Source organism: Calliopsis andreniformis, chromosome 6, assembly GCF_051401765.1.
Source record: "Calliopsis andreniformis isolate RMS-2024a chromosome 6, iyCalAndr_principal, whole genome shotgun sequence".
NCBI classification, from domain to species: Eukaryota; Metazoa; Arthropoda; class Insecta; order Hymenoptera; family Andrenidae; genus Calliopsis; species Calliopsis andreniformis.
This window is the reverse complement of record NC_135067.1, coordinates 9,970,332-9,988,512: the sequence shown is the minus strand read 5'-3', so window position 1 is coordinate 9,988,512 and position 18,181 is coordinate 9,970,332. Positions and strand designations below refer to the sequence as shown.

Below are 18,181 nucleotides of genomic sequence, written 5' to 3'. Positions count from 1 at the left end.
CCCCGGTCCTCCCCGACGCCAGGCGTCGTCACGGCGTTCCTCGTTACCTCCTCGAAGCTCGGCACGATTGTCGAGCAAGAAGGATGCGCGCTGGCATCCACGAATCCCAGGGATGCATTCTTAAATCGACAGCCGCCGAGCTGCCCGGGGGATTTAACGACTCCTTTTGCCTGGTACATCGTTCAACGTTTGCATTTAGCCCGTGGAATTTCGCTACACTGCATTTTACGATTACGAGGTGTACGAAGAGCTCGAGAGTTTGTTGACTTTGCGTTCGTTATTGCGGGGGAAATGAATGTGCAGAATATTTCATATGAAAGTCGAGTTTATTTTTTTCAAATATCAGCGTGCAGAGTGTCATGGGTCTAGGTCAATCTAGCTCAATCATCAGAATAGAGCGACTAGGAGAGTTCACAGATAGGAATGAAAAGTATTGGGGAAGTTTGCAAAAAGCATACGCGTGTAAGACTATACGGTGTTGTATTCCATAGAACTGATTGTAATCACATTTTCCTCGTTTATAACAGCATCAAGTACTTTCACTAAACCGAATAGAAATGAAATTTATAAAAACGAATTCGGTTTCCACAACCCTGCCGCCGAAATCCAAACAAAATTTCCTCCTGAAAAAAAGTGTCTCGAAAAAAAAAAGCTTACCGGGAATAAATCGCAGGGAAAATTGAAGGGGATGCGGAATAGCGAGAATTGGATGAGTAAATGCAAAGAAAGGGCAGAGCGCGTTTGCAGTGGAAACTGAAGGATGATTAAATGCGGCATGTTATTAAATGCTCGATCATTTTTCGCAATTTCGCTCGCAAATAATAACGCGCTCGCCTCGGCTAAGTCGCGTTGATTATAAAATTCATATTAAACTCCACATTGAGCCTGAATTCAATTTCTGCCGCGTTTTAAAAAGCGCCCGACGAATCTATATACGCTGCACGGCTGCAGCGCGTTCTTCCCACTCTTTTTTTCCCCTCTACCCCACCCACAACTATCCTCTGGTAATTCGGTACTCGTTAAATTTCGCGTATCAGTGTCTACAACAGTGGCGGAAAGTAATATCGCCCCGGGACGTCTTTCGTACGCCGCTGAAAAAGCGGCAGGGCGAAACCGAATTAATCCGCGCCCGACAGCGCAACCGTTAAGTAAACTTTGTTGGCCATGTTGCCATCAGCTCGACGCCGAAAATTTGATCGGGGCCTGCGTCTGACTCGCAAAACGATACACTTTGTTCGTGACGTCTACTCGGCGAACGTTTAATTGACTTTCCAATTCGACACATTTATTTTCCCAATTTCATTTAATTGTTCGGCTATTTTGCGGGAAATTAACAAACACGCGATAATTTGTTGGCCCCCTTTATTTTTCCATTGGCGAAAATTTTAATAACAGTCGTTCAGTACTTCAGGCCATTCGGCATAATAAATTAAAAAGAGACTCGAAAACGAGACAAATGCGTTAACGTACTTTTAAAATGTTTTTAAAACTGTACTAATGGATTATAAAGAATCCTTTGGTAAAATAAAAAACAGGAGTCCAAGGGAAGAACATTTTTCCCACCGTTTAATAGTGTCCCATTAGCTGACGACCTATTGGAAATTCAACCGATCGGACAATAAGGGGTTAAACAGTTATTAAACTGTTCATCTCGCTTCTCTTCGGCGAGGGAGGGACGCAAACAGCGCACAGACTCTGCTCGTAACCGCGGAACGAACACAAGGGTGGAAGAGGGTCCAGAGCGCGGGTGGAGGTGGGTCCGTATCGTTCAATCGCGCCCTTAATTAGCGCACTCAATTAAGCACGCGCAGAGAACAGGCTGCGCAGCCAGCACGGCACGAGTTTTTGCGTTTAAACTGCGTTAGAGAATCGAATTACTGGCAATTATACGGCTGATATACGAATTGTTTGTCGCCGTGAAAATGATAGCGGGAGGAGACAGAGAATGGAGACAAAAGAATATTCTTTTTTAATAATCCACAAGCCTGGAAATATCTTTCTGTTCGAGAACAATTAAGCGTACTATTTATTCAAAATCCACCTTTTCCAAAGTTCAATGCATTCAATGCAGTGTGATTTATCCAAGCAATTTTTCTGTAAAAACTGACACTTTTATTAAAAGATTTCATTACTCAAATAAATGTTTCTAAAGAAGGATAACTCTTACAAGAAACTTGCATCGCTCATTTTGTATAGATTCCACAGAATAATCTTATTCTTCTTCCTACCACATACCAAGAATAAAAATCAAGATTATTTAATTGCTACTAAAATTCCCCACAGATATTCGTAATATTTCAGAGGATCAACGAAGAAAGCAGGCGTCTCGCGCTTCGACGATTGCTCATAAAAATGTGAAACAGCACGGAGCATTTAAATGTCGCGGGTAAACAAATTTCCAGGGCTGTCGCGGCACCGTTTCCAGCTACGAGGCGAGGATCTTTTAGAATTTACCAGAATTCGCCATTATCAGAAATGCGAATTCGAGAGGGCTTTATACGATACAGGGGATAGCGAGACGGCGATGCAACGAGGCAATACACGCGCTTCCTCTCGCCTCGGATCCCAGCGCGCACGGCGCACTAAAATCGTACGAGGGATCCATTTTCTATTTGCCACTGCCGGGACACCGCGATTTCACCATTTTCCAAGATCGTATCGGTAATGTCTATCGAACGACACCGTATCAGGGCTCGACGCTAGTCCTCTTATTATCGTTCAACAGATATACGATCAAGCATAGAGGAGTTCTTTTCGATCGAAATCCTTTCTTTTTATCTCCCCCACGTTTCCTCGTTTTTTTGTTTCTGTGTGAGTGGGAGGTTTGCGTGCGATTCAGTTATGTGTGCTGCAGGATGAGTAAAACGAAATTTCGAATTTTTTTATGTTAAATAAATATGAAATAAAGTAGCATGTACAGGGTTTTACGCATGCTTTTATAGGTATTTTATTTTTACTATTTTTTTTTATGTGAATAGGTCGTTTTTCGAAGGTACGAATGAGCAACTGTAGATCAGAAATTATTTATAGAATACAACTTATGTGCGTTATAAAAACTCTATAATTTTAAAAATTCTCAGTTTTCTTATTTTTCTATTTTTTAATTCTACCTATTAATTTAGGAAATCGTTTACAATTTCAATGTATATTGAAAATATCGATCCATGATAGAGATAGTTCACCGTTCCACTGTTCATAAAACATATCGAAGTTTACCTAAAAAATAATGAAAAGCTTCAATAAAAAATAGGAAAATAATAAATAAAATAAAATTTTAGAAACTTCAATAAAAAATAGAAAAATAATGAATAAAATAGAATTTTAGAAACCTGAGCAAAGGGGAAACATGGAAAGCAATTAAAATTTTTAGAATCAAACATTTGTGGTTTCTAAATTCAATAATAAAACTAGTTTTTCCATCAGTTTTCTTTAAAGCAAAAAATGCTTGCTAAAAATTGCTACGAGGCACTGCTCTTGAAGCCCTTTTTTGTAGCAAACTATCAATACTAGATAAAGCAAAAATTCGCGGAAAAGCTACTGGGTGGCCACTGACGCTATTGTTGTGATAATAACCTGGCTGTATCACAAAGGATCGCAGCGTTTCAGAATATTTGCTCTTCACTGGTGTTTTCTGGGAAGAGAGGTTGCTCGAGGGGTGCGTGACATCTCCATTGTCTGGCAGCTCCTCGGATCTGTTTGCCTCACTTGTCGATATGCTCGAGACAATCGCTAAACAAAAAGAGGCGAGGCTTCCCCAATTTATTCCACGGTGTGGAAAATTTGATTTTATAAACTCAATTTGTTAAACTCGATTTTTTAAATACATATTATTTAGGAATATATTGAAATGTTCAATTATTAGATTAATTTTTGAAACGTCCAAACATTCTGCCCATTCTATGTAAAGATAGCAACCAAACTGACCACATAGAAATGTTGCCTTTCTCGTTGGTGGAATTTCCAGACAATGAAAATCTTATACTTTATTTTTGCTGCCAAATTTATTCTATAGTTTTTACATTTTACATAACTTCCTATTGTATCGTTATTGTATTTTTTTTCCTACAGCGGTGAGCGACGGGGCTCGTTAATGGAAAGGTGAATAATTAACGTCGAACAACGTTTGAAATGTTGCTGTCGTATTCAATATGATTTTATATATTTTGCAATATTCATCCCCATAGAGATTCAAATATTGTGAAATTTGTTAATAAGAGGATCAATAAACGCTATTATTTTCCATTCTACAATATTGTATAACGTGCTTGTTAATTAATTCCCCTCCGAGTTAATTAAATGAATCTTTTAGTTCTTTGTAATTATAATTGACAATCTGTCAGTTAAAAGGAATATGTGTTAAAAAGGCAACCGGTTTTAATATTCTTTCATTGCTTCATAGGACAGAAAGGAATTACACATAAAGAATTCTGGCGTACAGAGTTAATGTGATTAATCGTTCAGTTAAGGTATTGAATATTGAAGGTAATATCGTTCGCTACAGTCACAGCTAAAGCAAGTGGCCACCTAATATATTTTTATTTCAGCAGCTCAATGCTATCTAATTTTTTTCTCTAATATTTAGTTCTTCAGATGTACCTCATTCAACATTTACACATTATTCTATTTTACTCACAGTTTCTCTACACCTTCTTATGAGACTTCTGAAGAGTAAATCGACAACCTGTTTGCCACCCTAAAACCTTACAAGTATTAATTATTTTCATGTTTTAGGTAAAGACAACCCTAAGTCACAGAATCAAAATTACAAAATATAATTAAAAAAGTGCCTGCTCCATCTTAACTCGCACAATTAACGAATCCTTTCTCAATACTGAGATCGTTTCCACAACGCCTCATTATTCTAAAGCGCCCGATAAAAACTTTCGAATTAACCAGACTTACTCACAGATTGACGGATCAGAGGAAGAAGGATCGCTATTCAAGAAGGAACGCGTCATTAAAGACGTCAAAGTAAAGAATCCAGCCAGTGATGGGATCGTGACACCCAGTATATACGCTCCTCAACTTTTGGGTTCAGCAAGGAGCCACCCTTTTCGCGCTCCGTTAGTGATCGACCGTTTCTTCATCGAACTACGATGCTCTCACCAGGCACCCTCGATGAAAACATTCATCGATCTGGACATTAATTTTTCATTCACGCTCTCGATGCCCTGAACCACGTGTGATCGTTTCCTTAAATATTTATACAAACAATTCTCGAGAGTTATCGAGGAAACACTGCTATTAACTGCAATGGATCTGAAGAACTATTTAAGTCGAGCAACTTATTTAACACATTAATTAATTGTACCTTAAACGCTTCCACGGAGCCATTAATCACCTTCAAGCAACTGAATCTTCATTATGCTCCTACCTCTCCTCGTTCCTCGTGAAAAAATTTCAATTTAGATATTCAGAAATCCGCTTATTATCTTTGAGAACTTTATAATCGACAGGTTCAAATTTTCAGCGCGAATAATGAATGCTGTAGGGACTTCAAAAAATTGTTCTTTCATGAATTCAAAGATTTATTCCTTTATTCTCTTTTCAAAGAAGCAAGCTCGATCGCCGAAGTTAAGAATTAATTACCTGAACATTTATCGTAATATGTTTAGCCTATACAACAGCCTTTAAACTGCATGTACGATAAAAAGACTATCCAACCACTGCTCCACAATTTTTCCTCTCCATTTCCTCTTTATCAGATAAATCGCCCTGTGCGTCTATAAAGTGGCACTGGCTGCTCCTAGTACATAGTTCAACCACAGGCTAATCGTTTTGTCAAGCCTCACGGTGCTCGTGGACCGAGAAAACTAAGAGGACGAAATAGAATTTTATCAGTTTTTAGGTTCCACGCCGAGAGAAAGTTTCGCAGTTTTCGTCGGCTGTTCGTCACGTTGCGAATTTGAATGGATTGCGTCCCAATGTTTGCCCTGCCACCCTCTACACCATCCCTCACCCTACGTACGCTCAGTATATATCGTGCCTCGCCCTCGAATCGCATAAAAGCACTGGCTGGGTTTCCATTAGTTTAATTACAGACAAGGTCGTCGTCGGTGGTGGAACATCGTTGCAGGTGTGGGTAGGAGAGTTCGAGGCACGAGCCACCGGAGTTAATTCCATGGAAAAGGTAAATCAGACCTTACGAGACATCAGTGGTACAGGGAAAACGGATTCGCGGGAGACCCTACAGAAATCGGATCGGCGACTGTAGGCAAACAGCTTCAAAAATTCGAAGGAAAATGGAAGCGAGCTGCTGCGGGAACTCGGGGCGAGCTCTAGGGCTCTAGTTTTGATTAAAGTCATGTTTGATATCGCTGTACATGCTGGGAGTCTAAATGGACATTTGTGGACTGTTCTCTGAACAATTGTTAGTACGTTAAAATAAGGTGTGACTCGTGCTGTAATGCTGAACAGAAATTGCCACTGATTCCTACGATACTTGGCTGTTTGTCCTTATTAGTTAATTCTTGGCTAGCGTTGATTAGTCGCTGCTAATTGGAGCAGTGCTGTTGCGTTGTCAAAAACCTTATGATTCTCATCGGTAGTCTTCACTAGCTATTCACAGTCCTTCAATGAACATTATCTACCACTACTGGCCGCTATCGATTGTCAGCGATCGCTACTTATCGCTACCCATTGCTGTTATTCAGCATTCGTTCCTATCAGCCTCTGCTGATCACTATTGAACGCTAACAGTCGTTATTGAGCACAGTAAGCCATCAGTTATCGTTACTGATCGCCAGCAACAATCATCCACAAGCCACTGGAAGCTGCCCACGATCACAGATTAACTTGGACTGTTTACTGAGTAACGCTGTTGGCTTAACGACCTATCACCCATCATTATTAACTGTCACTGATCCCTGCCACGTTCTCGCATAATGAAATTGACAACTAGTGCCTGGTTAGCTATCACTCATAATTCTCTTTACAGGAAAAAATTCTAAAGTAAGGCAAATATCCAAATACCTGGACCCTCACGATGTCAACTGTCCTAGTAAATGGGTAACGTCTTTAAGTATATTTTTATGCATGTCCTGATGTCTCAATTGCGCTCCAGTAGCTCAATATATAATTTCTTTTTGTTAGATACATTAGAATTTAGGCTTAAAACTAGATAAATTTGATATTAGTCTTCAGTTACCGAGACGTGGTCAGCTCTTAGAATATTTACCTTATTTCTACAGTGAGATTTGCAATTATTTCTACATACAGCTTCGTGTAGAAGGTGAACGAACCCCTTTTTGCATCGAAACGTCTCCGTGTCTAGGAGACCACAAAACTACAACGATCTCTTTGTACTGAAACGTTTGTTCCATTGAAACGTGCACGCGTTGCCGCAGTGAACGCGCGCTGAATACAGGTTCGAAGATCTTGCAAAATGCATGGTAACTTCCAGACAAACGCGCTCTCGATTTCCAGCAAGTGCGTCCCAGCCACGGTTATCTGAAATCAGCTCTTTGTCAAAGCTAGCTGCCTCCCTACTCGCGTTCCATGAGCTGTGTGAATGAAGTAACTGGAAAGTCTGAACCGAATATTGTCTAATATCATTTCGCGCTGGCTCAAGTACCTACACCGCTGTAGTAAATGAATTTACTATATCTTCAGGAATTTCTGCAAGGTTGAGCCGAGATGAAATCAGTTTGGTTACCACTGCATCTTGATTATGGCGTGAGATATATCTTGTGGTTACTATTGAAGAGATAAGTGATATGGAAATGTTTCTATGTTATCTAACTTCAAAAGATTACTGATTTCTCCAAAAATACAATAACTAAAACACTTCCAGCTTCACCATTTCACAAACCTTCCCCCACAACCACTAATCCTCCTACCAATTCATACCTCTAATATCTCAAGATCAAATAATGTCCCGATACACAATCCCACAAATTTCGCTTCTCAACAAGTCCTCCGCAACCACCAATAATCCCTGCAGTTCAATCAGTTCACAATGCCCCTCCAACAACTAACAACTCCCTTAAGCCACCGATCCCATTACTCAAACTAGTTTTCTCGCCCCAAGCTGCCTCGTTCCTCACCATCCCCAACAAAAGAAATCTTCCTGCCTCCACCATTAACTTCTCACCAGAACCGAACCAGTCGCGCTTTTTCATCAGCGTCCAGACGCGAGCAGAGCCTAAACGCATCTCCAGGGTCCAAGCCAGTAGAAGACTCAACCATGACCATCGTCAGAGTCCCTGGAACATCCCGTTCCCCTTGTACACCGTAAATCGGTCTTCCGGTCAGCAATGTAATTAAAAGAACCGCGGCGCATTTAAAACGAACCAGGCGAGCGGCATTGTGAGCGAGCCTCTGCGCGTGAAAGGGGTTGAAGAGAGAGAAGAGGGCCCGAGGCTGGCGCTGGTGTAATGGGCGATCGCGGTGGTTGCAGTGGCTCCAGGCGCGGAGAGCTGCCCGCTTGAAATCCGCCGCCTCCGCTGAACAAAGCGGAAAGCTTCGGCGTGCAAACAGCCTCGACCTGGCCCCCCCCCCCCTGGCCCCACCCTCGCCCTGGGTCGGCCGTGTTGCTGCAAGTGCCGCGAAACTTTAACAATGGTTATTGTTTCGGCTCGGCTATGTAACTGGCCTAATAAAATAGCGGAAGCCAGTGTGCTCCCATGGAACGGCTGGAAAAAAAAAAGGCCATCCGAGGAAAAATCGGCCCGCGGTCCACGGGGTGTATAACGATAACGTGGCGAGGGTGGCACAGGGGAGGCAAGTTCGAGGGCTCGAAACTGCGCCTATGGCTTCGCTATCGTTTCGAATGCGCTTTCTGATGTTTTATACGGGGGCATGTTCTTTTTTAACGGCCCAGGCAATGGGGAATCGGCCTAATGGCCGAGCCAGCGGAGGCGGTGTTTTCAGGGAGGCAGAGATATTTGATCGCCCGACCATTTCCTCGACGGAGGAGCCACGTTTTTGCGCCGTTAGAGTTTGAACGTTCGATAATTTTATGCCGTTTACCGGGCCACTTCGTTCCCCCGATCAGTGGGGCACAGAGAATACTCTCGTTCGCTTAATGATCACGGGCTTGAATGTCTGTTAATGCCTGGGTACCAGGTGAACTGCTGCCTCGAATCACCTTGATTTCTTTCCGCGGGATTAGCTCAAACGCAGCCTGCGTTCGCGTTTGGATTTTGGTAAATGGCCTCTCGTTAACAGTTGCGAGTTTCAAGGAAATTTTGCAGGAATGAAAGAAAATCGCGTGGAATACTGGGTGTCCCGCTTGAAGTTTCGTACGAAATCTTAGCGATCTCTTAAAGTCTCGTAAGCACGACCACCGACAGAAGATTGGTGACCATCATGAGATACCTCTTTTCCCTCCACTCGAAATAGAGCAAGTTTTATTTGAAATATTCTTTAAAACGAGCTACAGTTTGAGAGATAATTGCGTGCGAAACTTTAAGTGGAACATTCTATATATCCAATTTAAAAATTTCATATTAAAAAGTCTTGAAAGAAAGAGTAGAAAATTTGAAAATCATCTTTCTTTTGGTTTACGAAAAATTGGAAAAATTCTGGCCAATTAAAATATGTAACGTTGCTTCATAGGTGGAGTCTACACCGCTCTACTTCTCTATAGAGGATCGAGAAAGAGAAGAAAATTACTTGAGAAACTCTGATGCTAATTATTAACTAAAGTTTTCATGATCCCCTGGAAAAAATGATTTCTAAAAAAATATGTATACTGAAGTTAGACGTTCTCGGAGACTGAGTTTTAAAATACTTTAAAATCGAGTGGAGTATATCGATGAGCTTTCCACCTGGCAAAGAAAATGTTCTGTATAGAAAGATAAACGAGCTGTGGTAGCTCGTCGACTGACTGAATGTTAGATATTATTGGAGATAAAATGAGGGTTGATCGAATATGATGGATTTGTGGCTTTGTCAGGGAGGCTCTATTCAAGCAAATAATTATCTGGATAAAACGATACATTACAATTTATCTCTGTACATTATAAGAAATTTATAAGAAATAAATGGACACACTTTTGAATGGTTACACACTGATGTAATACGTTACAATAGTCTACTTATTTATGTTGTAGTATCACATTTTTTTAAACATCGTTAATAGGAGAACGAGAAATGTCAGACGAAGTAATTCAACGGATCATTGGTCGAAATTTCGATGAAACTCTGCTACAAGCGAGATTTTGCGAATTTATTTGTTAAGCCCTTTTTATATGGATCGGAGTGATAAGCGAAGTTGTAAAACATGATACTAATGTCCCTCGATTTTCAAATAACGCTTCAGAAAATGAATAATCCTGTCGACAGCTATAAACACAAAATAAAAATCCTGCTGTATCAATTACAAAAACATTCACAATGAGAGGAAAATGTTGTACGTTTTCCACGAAGATACATCATATCAAAGCTTCTTGTGCATCAAATAAAATATTCGACAAAAAACCTTTAATTGCTATATTTTTACTAATTGCTAAAACAGATTCAGCTACAAACTTTTTCTCTAAACTGGTTCTCAGTACGTTATATTTTTAATTTTTTGTTATGTACAAGTAGAATTCTAGAAGTAGAGTAGAAGTTTTCGTGATTCTCATTGCTAATATTCTATACTATTACAAATTAACTCACGAGCTGTAATGTTATACATCAAAGGAAAGTTGCAATATTTTAAAAATACTTCACCCACGTACTTCGATTTTGTAGTTAGCCAAAAAAGAAAAAAAAACTATTAAATTTCCCTGCGCGGAGAGAAATTTGCATCCCGTTATTAGCTCAATTTTCGTCCTCACACAGAGTCACTCCATACACACACTCTTCTACATTTTAAGTATTATTATTGTATCTAACATCTACACACTGTACAGAAAATGCTTCAATATTTGATCCATAAGCACATTTTAATTTCATAATTAAAGTTCCTGATTGCATTAGGAAAATTATATTTAATCGTGCTTGTTAGAAAAGAAGGGGCAGAGAAAGAAGTAGGGGAAGCTCGTCATAAGGGACGCTTGCCGAGTAATAAGAGACCCATTCAAACTTTATAAACAGAATATTATTGAGATACTAGGCGGTGGAGAACGGCGTGACAGTGAGCGATGAGGTGGGCCGCGATTTTCTATTAAACGCCGATTTATTTATGGAATATTCAATGGGACGTGTTCCAGGAAGAGCCAGGGGCGTCAGGGCGCCCGAGAAAAATTCAAATCAGCCTTGTCGCGGCGATATCCGCCGTCGGTTTTCCGCCATAGGGGATTTACCGCGGGAAAACGCGTAATCCGCGGCCAAAGACAACCAGCGACTTCCGCGCGCGTTCGGGAATTTTCAACAGCGTTTCGACACGTCTCTTTCAGTTCAAGAATTTCACCCCTTCCTTTTCAACCTTTTTCCTCTGGGAGCAAATGGTGTTACTTAACTCCTCAACGTGAGAGCAGTTTATTGAAGAGCAGTGTCATGCTGCGTGTAATTTCCAATTCGAGAAAAAGCTGGACCCTCCTTCGAGACCGCCACTATGTAATCGATCTGGGATAGTATTGGCATATTTGAGGACTATTGTCGACGTAGGAGGCATTGTCATACTTGAGAAGCATTGGTCGTCTCGCTGGAAAAACAAATGTGCAGGTGGAGTCAAAATACATACGCCTTGTCTCAATAGACGTTGGGTTTTACCACTTTCGCTACAACTCCACTGTAAATGCCTTGAGCAGGACTCGTTATTCTGTGCCCAGAGCCAGTTTTCTGGGACGAGGAAGACTCGTCAATCCACGTTGAGGATTGTATTGATTGACCAACATAGTTACGAACAACTTTAACTTTCAAACGAATCGAATGCTCTGGAGGAATGAACTGTTTAATATGTTGGTGTCATTATTATAATGTAAGAAAGATCTAAATGGAAACGAAATTAGATTAACTGAAGGGTTCTTCGTGGTTTCTAAGATAAATTTACAGATAAAATAATTTTGACTAGTTTATTTTAGGGTATTATGTGGTTACGATTTGTTCAGAGATCTTTTATCATTCTATTATTAATATAGGACGATCGAGGAACTTCACTTTTAGAATGGAAACCTAAAGAACAGTCGTTATGAGTCGTTTTGGCAAAAAATAGCACCTCTACTTTTCTCTACGATGCAGACGTATAAAATGTATTTAATGAACTTATTCTTTAATTTTCTAAGATTTAGAATAATTTGTACAGTTTTTAGAGTTTTATAAAGTGATCGTTGTAATGGATATTAAAAATAAAAAGTATGTACAAAAGAAAAAACTGGGGAAAGTTATGTACAGTGTTCTACTTGCAATGAATGGTAGAACTATGGAAAAAATGATTCTGTATAAAAAAGGGAAACTAGATTGAAGCACAGAATGGAACTTTTTGTGTGAAGTTTCATTACCGAATAGATTAAATTTGGCATTCTTTGGTACATTGTACCGCAAAAGTTAATTAACTCGCGATGTATTTCTGCATCTTTTATTACGAAATAGATAGAAAAGGAATAACATTTATAGAACATAGACTTCATTTCTGAAAAAAGTTACCTACTCCCAATTTCCTGTAACTAAATATTGGCAAAATACATATAGACCTCAAATATACGTGAAATTACTTTTTTTTGGACTAGCAATTTGAGCTCGTAAAACAATTCTATTCTGAAGTTACATTTTTACAGAGCAAAATCAATTTCCGAAACAAAGTTAACTTTTCATCAAGTCATTGTGAATTTAATAAACTGTGAATTGGTTTTCTAAAAAAAAGAAAGACTAATCCATATACGTAAATTTATAACTCTACACTAAATTTATTACTCATAATGATGGGTTCAAACATCTCGCAGATATTTCTGTCCCATGAAATAATTTTCTTAACCCCTCAGAACAATCTTTAAACCTCAAAAACACTTCCAAATACACATCAAACTTATCAGTGAGTGATAGATTCGAACATCTCGCGAGTAATTTCGTCCTACTGAGACTCAACATCCAACCTCACTATTTTACATAAAATTTCCTACATTAACAATCCACATAAAAGATTCATTCCATTACCAACACTCTATCAATGCATTTTTCGTAGTTAAATATTCAACCATTAAACATTATCACCCACTTAACAGCATAACACACGAACAGCATCAGACTAACGTCAACGCATTCACCTTTTTATGCATCTAAAAATTCCTACGCATATAATAACCTGAATATGTTGACGCTAGTCTGGCGCTGTTCACATGTTGTGCTGTTAAGTGGAGAATAGCCTTAAGTCTCAATTAAAACCAGAGAAAAAGTTCTTTGTTTTTTCCAATCTAAACCCCTATTCGATTTTCAAAAGCAAACCCAATGCTCGGTCAGTGGTCGTCGCAGGTTTGTTTGTGGCATACAAGCCGTCGACGACCTCGTCTCGTCGTTTGCATACGCAAACAGAGGAATTAGGACCGGACACACTGTCCTCCACGCTCTATCGAGGGTTCCTTTGCCCCGGAGAGCACGTTATTGTCGTCTCAGCCGGGTTATTGTCGTCGAAACACGTCGGAACAATCGACGATATTACACGAAACGCGCGACGAGTCCTCGGGGCTTCCGGTTCTGCCCAGCGTTGGTCACTTCCCTTTTCGATCGACCCTCCGACTGGAATTCAGATGGACCGAATTTTCGGGGCATCCTTTCTATTCTTTTCACAATCTTTCGAGACAGTTCGATATTTCGAATATTATTATGTACATATGTATAAGTATTTTCTAATAACCCTGTAGAGGGTTACACATCTTAATAAAAAATAAAACACAAAAGCACACAACAGAAGCAAAAAGGCAAACGTAGACTTAGTTGGTTCAGGAAAATCTGACTGTTTATTTCAATATTTTTCTAGATTTCCCCTCGAATGTATTGCTTGAATGTTATTTAATAGACACTCGAAAATGTTGTTACTCTTTGCTGACGCATCTCGGCTTCAGTATACTTCTGCACCCTGAAACTGCTGTCTACAGACTACCTCTACCCACGCCACTTCATATACTAACCAGAAATAAAACCAAGAAAAAGCAGTGGTCGTCTCGATTCGCTTATCCCAGACCGTGGCCCTTTGTCCAGCAAGCACGAAATTAGTCACACCCCGTTAGCAGCGTCAATGAACCACCGCCTCCCCTAGGATTCCCGCGAATAATTCATATTATCTGCAGCCGTTGAGTGGTCCCGGTTCGTTCGTCACGCACGCACACGTGTCCTCGTTTACGCGCGTATGAAATTCGAAATTCATTAGCGCACAGCGGAGGGAATTAATTTCCATTTCGCTGGGAAACAAGGCCTGGTGAATTTCGAAATTTCCGTGTTCGAGCCATCGAGGACCGCCTTTATTAAACCAGGTTCGAGCGTTTCCACCGATTTTCGCGATCTACACTGTACGCCTCGAAGGCCCATCCATGGGGCCGTGAGAGTTAAGGCCGATTTCCAGTGAACGTTGCTCGCCTATGAATCGCGAGTGTCATGGTTGTGCGACAGGCTTCCTGCCTCCTTCTGACAGGGAGACTGCTTGCGTGGAAAGAGGGTGGAGAAGTGGGTTCGCGATGCTGGAGGCTTTTAATTGAATACTGGGTTAGGTACTTGGTTAGGTACTTGATCAGTACCCAGTAGTCGATTAGTTTAATAAATATACAGGGTGTCCTAGTTTTTTCTGCGAAACTTTTACCAACATATTCTACAAATAAAAATAAGAAAAATATGGTTAGTCACTGTCACCAGGTGCTTTTTATTTTTACTTGTAGAATATGCTGGTAAAGTATGGCGGAAGAAAACTGGGACACTCTGTATAATAAGATAGTATAACTTGAATTTTGTCAAACTGATCACATAATAAGTTTAGATATCTCGTTATGTTATGCAATAAATAAATATATAAATAAATAAGTACAGTATCAAGTCAACTACTTTAGATATGTAGCTACTAAGTTCTTTGCCTCTACCTTACAGTTTACCTTACAGAGTGTTTAGTAATTTGTGTCATTACAAAGGGGTGGAAATGGGCGATACAATCTTGAATTTTTAGCTTTTTCTTTAAGTTTCTTTAAGTTTGGAAAAGTTCAAATGTAATATCTGTCAATGTTAGACTTAACATACCAATACAGTAAATTGTGTTTTGTGTAAAATGTAAAAACGAAGAAAAGAAACTTTGAAAGTATCATTTTACAGTAAAGAAACTTCATTCATAATTATAAAAGAAAAGAAAAATTCTAAAGTGTCACTGATGTCAAAACCACTTTTAATAAAGGAAGAAACATATCTTCCAGACTTTAATGTATGATAATTATGTTCCATGAATTTAATGATTTCTTTTCAATTTACATTAAACCCTACTTAGTTTTATTTTCAAGTTTCTCCGATTTTAGTAAAGGATATTTCACTGTTAAATAAATATTACAAAATTGATTTTCCTGTGGGAAGACCGGAACCAATTTATCAGAGACCGAGCTAACTTAAATTAGCGAACCGAAAGCGATTTATGCAAATCCACTCCGCGCCAGATTTCTCCAAGGCGTATAACTTCGAATGCTCATAAATAATGCTCGTTAGGGTCAAATATTTAATACACTATCACCGCCTTAGACACTCGGTATCCCAAGTTTCATTAAAATTACCAGCCTCCCGTCGGCCTGCGATTAATGGGTGAAATACAATATTAATTAAGTGATTCAATTAACTGGATGTAATATCCAGACTAAAATGGAATGAAACTGCCTTTTCCTATACAAAATAAGACTACGTACGTGAAGTGTATCGGTGATTACAAAGTGTCATAAGTCCAAAGTTTTTTCTAAAATTTGTGTATTCATTTTTTGTGATTTGGCTCATTAACATACGATTCAATTCATGAAACAACTTTCTTTATATTTTGGACTTACACTATTTTCATAATCACACAAACAGCAAATAGAATTGGAATTTAAAAAAGAATTCTTGTATCATAATTCTAAAAATTCACATCTCAATAAAAAATGTTAACATTCTATTTACACTTAACTACATTTAAAAGTAGAACCGTGCTTCAAATTTTTACCAATTTATTTTCCCTCGACATCCTCGACTTTACTTATACTATATCAATACTGGACAGCTGGAGAAACTCGAGAAAATTAATGTTCGCAATTTACAGAAAAATGCAGAGTGCCTGTCGAAAGAGTTAATTACACCTGCGTTTATCCACTGAGAATTATCGGTTACGAGAGTTACCAATAAAGTAGTATTAATTTATGCTGAACTGAGAAACATTTTTCCTTTCCCACTTTATATCGATTACACTTAAAGACCCTTTTTTTTGCAATTTAAACTGTTGAGCTCATTAAAAAATTTATCAAAGGATTAAAAAGTCGGAGAACATCCTCGTGATTATTTGTTTCTCTTTTTCAGTTTTCTGCACATTGTTTACTATTATGTACATAAGAGCATGTAACAGTAACGATTTGCCGAACTTTCTGTCGTCATGTCATTAACCTCAACATTTCCTTCTGTCATCCCTTTGTCCCTTCCTCCACTTATCCCTTAAAAAGAAGCTAGAGCATTTCGACGCCAATAAAAAACTACCCTCGGCAACCCTTCGGGTATCGCCTTTATCCGAGGGCTTTGTAACCGTCTGACGCCTGTTCGCGCCCCTTTCGGCCGCCTCTCTACAAACCACGAGATATTAATTAAAATTCCTCGGGAAATAGTTGCGAGATGCCTGTGAAACGCGTGTCTGATAATGTATTAGCAGTGGGTTCGTCTAATTTACTGGTTGATCTGCAATACTGATTTCAGAAAGTGGTAAAGAGATTTCCTCAAATATTCCTGAATTTTAGGAGCCAAACTAGCTAAAAACTGGAAATTTCAGTCGATTTTAAAAAATAAACTAATGCCATGTAATTATTTCATTATTTTATGAAGTAATTCTGTTTTAGTAACATAATGCAGGCAGATAAAAAATTATGGAAGCATAATTCGATGGATTTGATAAATATTTCTAAATAGTTCTCTTATTTAAAGAATTTGTTAAAATTAAAAATAGTGACTGAGTTATTAGTGAACAATATTAATTATGAATATCGTTTAGAATTAATATATAGACACTTTCGATGCTGATCACTGAAAGTTTTTCAAACATAGGTATATGTACAGAATACATCAAAGTAATTGGATAATCAGGTCCTTTCATTTATCTCATCCTTTTGTTACACTCTATATACGAATCTCTATAAAATATATTAGTTTAGTCCTATTTACTATACGATTCAGTAATCTCTTATTTCACAAGAATATTAATTATCCGAATTTTGTATCTTATATAAACACTAAAAATGATTTAATAATTCTATTCTAAAAGAAACACCGACAAAAACACCGAATCCGAAGTGAACATTCAAGTCACGACCAAGCAGTTATCAAGATAAACGGACAAAAAGCATGCCTTCCGTATCGAAATAAAACAAACAATAAAAACGTATGAAAAATAGAAAACTACAGATTATACGTCACATCAGTATTTTCACTGTGACAGAAGCAAGCAGCTACATATTTAAGAACAAAGTGTCTCATTCGTTACACTGTGCTATACAATATTCAAAAGAGCAAAGAGTTTGAAAAAGGGTACGACGTTGGTTCACTTACCCCAAGCACCGACTAAATTGTACTTTCTTTATATTCTACCTGTACTTCGTCATGTATCGGATGAAAGACTCGAATCGTTTCACATGAATGCGTCAAAAAAATTTGGATCGAGATCTGCGCCAATTGATACTTGATCATCGCGACTCACCTTTATTCCGAGGGTAGGAGTCAGCATTCCATAGTCGGTTAGGGGTGGCAGCATAACGGGGGGTAGGTTTGCCATCATCATACTGTCTAGAATCTTCGCACGTACTTTCCCTTCGTGCACAGAACACAAATCAATTTATTTTTGCTTACTAGACCTACCTGAAACACAAGAAAGTAGAAAGACGTTAGGCATTGCAGCAAGGTTCGTGGCACGGGGGGAAATGTGGCTGCTGGGGTAACTTACGCCCGTGCAACTTTAGAGAAATATAGGAATTCAATAGAGGACGGAAAAATGGTGGCCGATATGTTCGAAGTCTTTCTTAAGGTGTCAGATATACATACATATTGCACAGGTGGATTTGGGATCTAGATCCAACACTCGATTTAAAATACATCTGAGCTTCGAAACGAGTCGAAAAGAGACTTC

General features: G+C 39.0%; 1 protein-coding gene across 3 annotated transcripts in view; it reads right to left on the bottom strand.

Moving 5' to 3' along the window:
• Positions 1–17,859, bottom strand: part of Heph (polypyrimidine tract-binding protein 1 heph) — a 278,567-nt gene extending 260,708 nt beyond the window's left edge. For all 3 annotated transcript variants that reach the window (XM_076379927.1, XM_076379928.1, XM_076379929.1), the window contains exon 1: positions 17,756–17,859. In XM_076379927.1, the coding sequence (XP_076236042.1) occupies positions 17,756–17,836 (81 nt within the window). In that variant the 5' untranslated portion in view covers positions 17,837–17,859. The remainder of the gene's footprint in view (positions 1–17,755) is intronic.
• Between the last annotated feature and the right edge of the window lie 322 nt (positions 17,860–18,181).